Source organism: Amblyomma mixtum, chromosome 3 (genome assembly GCF_055824585.1).
Source record: "Amblyomma mixtum isolate Tamu chromosome 3, ASM5582458v1, whole genome shotgun sequence".
Classification (NCBI taxonomy): domain Eukaryota; kingdom Metazoa; phylum Arthropoda; class Arachnida; order Ixodida; family Ixodidae; genus Amblyomma; species Amblyomma mixtum.
In genome coordinates, this window is record NC_143014.1 from 378,359,695 (window position 1) to 378,364,748 (window position 5,054).

The 5,054-nt window shown below is 48.0% G+C and overlaps 1 protein-coding gene across 1 annotated transcript; it reads right to left on the bottom strand.

Moving 5' to 3' along the window:
- Nucleotides 1–1,362: 1,362 nt before the first annotated feature.
- On the bottom strand, nt 1,363–3,677 carry LOC149356918 (uncharacterized). Its single transcript, XM_089577859.1, has 2 exons — nt 3,662–3,677; nt 1,363–2,264 (listed from the first exon to the last, which is right to left on the bottom strand). The coding sequence occupies exons 1-2, from the start codon at nt 3,675–3,677 to the stop codon at nt 1,387–1,389; spliced, it is 894 nt and encodes a 297-aa protein (XP_089433985.1). The 3' UTR covers nt 1,363–1,386.
- Between the last annotated feature and the right edge of the window lie 1,377 nt (nt 3,678–5,054).

Here is a 5,054-nt window from a genome sequence, read left to right on the forward strand (position 1 = left end):
TCAGACCCACCAAGAAACTTTTTTTTAGAAGTAATTTCACCTCAGGGGGTGGATTCAAATAAGTGTGCTGCATTAGCTTTTCATCGTCATCATCAACCTGACTATGCCCACTGTAGGGCAAAGTCCTCTCCCATGTCTCTCCAATTATCCCTGTCCTTCGCCAGCGTGCACCCACCAAACCTTCCGACGCCCCCTGCTACCCTTGCGTTCTCTTGGAATCGACTCCATTACCCTTAAGGACCAGCGGTTATCTTGCCTTCGCTGTAAATGCCCTGCCCAAGCCCACTTCTTCCTCTTGATTTTGACTAGGATGTCATTAACCCACGTTTGTTCCCTCACCTACTCCTTCTACTTCCGATCTCTTAACGTTACACCTATCATTTTTCTTTCTATGGCTCGCTGCGTTGTCCTTAGCTTAAGCTGAACCTTCTTTGTTAGCCCCCACGTTTTTCTGTCCCATAGGTGAGTACCGGTAAGATACAGCTGTTGTACGCTTTTCTCTTGAGGGATATTGGTAAACTGCCATTGATCTGAGAGAACCTGCTATTTGCGCTGCACCTCATTCTTACCCTTCTAGTTACTTACCTCTCATGATCCGGATCAGCAGTCACTACCTGCCTTGAGTAGACGTATTCTCTTACTACTTCCAGCACCTTGCTACCAAATGTGAACTGCTGTTCCCTTGCTAGACTGTTGAACATTACTTTGGTTTTCTGCATGGTAATCTTTAGACTCACCGTTCACCTCCTGAGTGACTTAGCAAGGCAATGTCATCAGCAAATCGCAGATTATTTAGGTACAAAGCTATCCATGGCACTGTATCTTGCATCGTTTTGTACCGTCAGTGTGGTTGCCCCTCAGATTTTTGTCAATGTTGTGTTGTTTCTGCTCCATTTGTCGTTTCAAATGCATACATTTGCAGTCGCAGCATGGTAAAGATGAATATTCCTGTTAGTCATCAACAATAAAGAAAAGGGACATGATTGACATTATCCCTTTCTTTCTATTTTGTCTTCATGTCTTAAGTATACCAAACTTTGTGGCCCGCATTGAATATATACACCTCTTGAACATACGAAGCAGTGTTACTGCCTTTACCACTACACATAATGTAACATCTTGAGATGTATAAATTTTTCTGATTTGATGAAAGTTGTAGATGAACTCCAATAAAGTGGTTTTACAATGCAACTTGAACACATTTTTGTATTCCTGCAATTGCCAGCTGTGTTTTATCTTCAGTGTTGTTCTTGATGATGATGTGGAAAGATGAATAGTGCCTTGACAAAGAGGGATTGAAGAAGGCAGGGTATATTTTCTTTTTATTGGCAACAGAGAAGCTGGAAGCCAGAACTGCACTTAAGTAAAAGAGCGAGGGAAAACAGGCTAATCACTCTTGTTTTCTTTGCACTCAGGACAAAACCATTTTTTTGCTCTCGGCTTGCGCTTGAGTCCAACACAGGAAAAGTGGAACCACTTGTACTGGCATGACGCACTGTCACAAGCAATCATTTTGCCAGTATCCGGTCCACGGCAGAAACAGTATTCTACACCGTCAGATGGCTTGTCCTCAAGACTGTTTTGTTGCCGTGTGAAATAGCGGCTGAACAGTTCAGGTAAAATTACCCTCTGAAAAAACTGCCGCGCACGAGCAAATATGTCAGTGCAAAACGGCTCATCACACCTTATTCTCTCAATGTGTAACACATTCGGTCCCCACACCACGAAGTCACAGAATTCAACCTGGCACACTTTCATCTGAGTCTGGATTTGGTAGTAGTAAGCATGACTTTTGTCAAGCTTAAGTGTTCCATTGATGTCACTCAAACACGAATTCTTGGTGGTGATCTCTTCACCGTCTTTCAACAAAAATGGGCACTTCAACTCCACAACACCTCTCCCACAGCAGCTGCATGTGACTATGGCATCAGGTGATGCGCCAACAAATGGGTACGCAGTGCTCAGGTGCAGCCCTGACCTTCGACACTGGAAGTCGTGGTGCTTGGTGGCTTCTTTAGCTTTGTAAGCCTCTAAAGCATCTTGCTCATGTTTCCGACCCCACATAACAGCAGGCACACTGAGAGAATTTTGTTCAGGATAACATAACGACTTCAACAGTGACAAGCTGGGGCTCTCAACACTTGTGTGACACACCCTTTTCATTACTGAAGCTGTCACTCTGCCAGCTCGGTAAAGGAACCAGTCCGGTGAGTTGCTCTGGTGCCTTGTTGCAGCCTCAACTGACTTTACTGTGTCCTCTCTGACTGCAAATGTGGACAGAAAGTTGTTGGCCTTCTCCACAAGCACGTCAAGATCATTAGCCAAGTTCTCCTGTGAGTACAACTTTCTTAAGTGAGCAGGTTGTGTCCGTACAGGCTCCTGAAAACACTCGTTATAATCTGGCAGCACAGAAAATAGCGCAGGTACAACGTTGGTGTTTTGAAAAGCTCTGTAAAGTTCTCCAAGTTCTTCTTCTGTTGGTGGTGGGATATCCATTCGTTTCTTCGCTTCAGTCTCATTTGAAGTGCTGCTGCTGATTGTATCATCCAGCTTTCGCTTTTTCATCCTGGATGAAGTGAAGTTGATATCTTTGAGTCTCTTGAATTGCACTTTCTCCACATAGGCAGGAAGCCAGATGTTGGTCTTCGAGCTGCAGCTGGTGGCGTTTTTCATTTTCACTCCGGTCTCAACGGCATAAAGGCAGGCTCCAACATGAGAACAGGCCTCTCCTGCTCCTGCCATACACGTGCAGTGGGCTGTGAGCACAGCCCCACTTTTTTTGCACAGAATCCACACACGTAGAGGCTGGTCTCGCAACCTTTGTGAATGGTTCACCTGCAAGGAAAATATGGCCAAGTCCAAATTAACATTGGGAACATCTCTGCACAGGTGCACATCACTGTCGATCTTGTCGCGCTACCGGACCGTCGAAAACGGCAACAGCGATGAGCTTGATCAGTTAAGGCAGGCCATAAAAACTGCGCGACGCAACAGGCGAGACCTAAATTGTTGTTCGGCAAATCTGTAGCGAGCGATAACAATCTTCACGCGTGACCCGTTTCTTTTTCGCGCAATAACTTGTTAGGTTGCGAAAACAAAACAAATCAGCAACGGTTCCTTTCATATGCCCACAAAAATAGAATGACACGTGATGAAAAATTTGAAATCGTCGTCAGGTACTGTACATACGAAGAGAAATGAATCACTAGCCTGACCGTTAGTAAACAGTCCTTTTTTAGAACTTTACTGAGCGAGTGCTTACACTCAGTCCCTTGTGAATTTAATAAACGTTATTATTTTACTCTCATCCTTAGTAAGATCAAACTCCTGCGGCTTACCTCTCCAAGTAGAAGTACCTTGTCATCTTGCAGTTGTTTTGCAGACAGCCCCTTCACCCAGCCGCTAGTGAAATAATTATGCGCCTCGGTGGACTTAAATGCCTTCATTTCCTCGAGGGTCAGGAAGTTTGCCGAGAAAACGAGGTAATTGACGATGTCGCCGTAACAAACCTCCGGGAATACGTCGACATCGCTTGTCGTGTCTGTTCCCGGCCGCAGCATGAAGGGGTCGATGTTATTGCAGAGACGAACTTTTTCCGCATACCGAATGCGCTCAGACCCCGTTAGATCTGAGCGGTAGGTCGCGTCTAATGGCTGCTTACTGACAAGCGGCGGCATGCCAGGCAAAAGGCAAAATTGCCCATGTTACCTCCAGCGAACACGACTAAACACATGCGGCCCGCACTCCGCCGACTCCGCTTACTGCACCAACATGTCCGCCGCAGCGCGCGCCGCCGGACGTGACGTCACATGCAAGCCATGTATACGCTGCCGCTCCGTGGAAACCCTCGCTGTGGGTTTGCGGGGCGCGTCACTAGCCATCGCGGAACCGTCACAGGGTAGGTCGTCGGCGTTCGCCTCATTGTCAGTTTGTGATCCAGCCTGCTCTGGCTCACTACCGTGAGAGTTTATAAGGCTTACAGGGCCACGTTTGCCCTCTTCACCCGCGTGCTCTGCTGGCGCTGCGAATTCTGGAGCTTTCGAACTGGTGAGGACCTGCGCAGCATTATCTCCAAACCCAAGGCCCTTTTCTTTGGGCAGCATATCCAAGCGATTTGAGAAAATCGAGGGATGCTGCATAGGCAGGTTTTGGGAGACGGCTGCCTCGGTCAGACGCAGCCCGAGCGGGCTCTCGATTGCGACGCGGGCAGTAAGTTGGTCGTGTTGGATACCTTTCCTATCCTTATACTGGCGGTACAGCAGGCCAGAACGGAGCTGGAAAGGTATGTTCTTCCGTGACACACCTATGTCACTTTGGTGACTCAAGTTGCGTAGAGATTGGTCTTTCTCTTGCTCAGCGGTGAACGTTTCTCTGTCCACACGAAGGAGTTCGAGAAAGCCATCTGAGTGGGGCAACACTAGATTGGTTTTGAGTTCCTCACCTAGCCCCAGCTCCTCACTTGCGCCTGCTTGGGAAGACTCACTATCGCCTGCACTACTGTCGGTACTCTTTACCCCTGTGCTACAAGTGAGTAAGTCCTGGGCTGGCTCGTCATTAGGTAACGCGGAGCCGTCACGGCTTAAGTCGCCGGCGTTCATCTGATCGTCAGTTTGTAACAAAGCCTGCTCTAGCTCCTCACCGTGAGAATTTATCAGGCTTAGAGGTTCAGGTTTGCCCTCTTCAACTGCGTGATCTGCTGGCGCTGCGACCTCACGAGCCTTCGAAATGGTAAGGACCTGCGCAGCGTTATCTCCAAAACAAAGGCCTTTTCCTTTGGGCAGCACATCCAAGCGATTTGAGAAAATCGAGGGATGCTGCTTAGGCAGGTTTTGGGAGACGGCTGCCTCGGTCAGACGCACCTCGAGCGGGCTCTCGATCGCGACGCAGGCAATTGGCAAAGGCACGCAGTTTTCATTGGAGCATAACTCATTTTCGGGTGTTTGGTCGCGAGCGGCTGTCGTTCCCTCATCGTTAAACTGATCATTGTTTCGAGGCAGCGCTGAGGCGCATTCCTCGCTTATAATAGAACTTGCAGTTGCCGCTTTCAGCGCGCG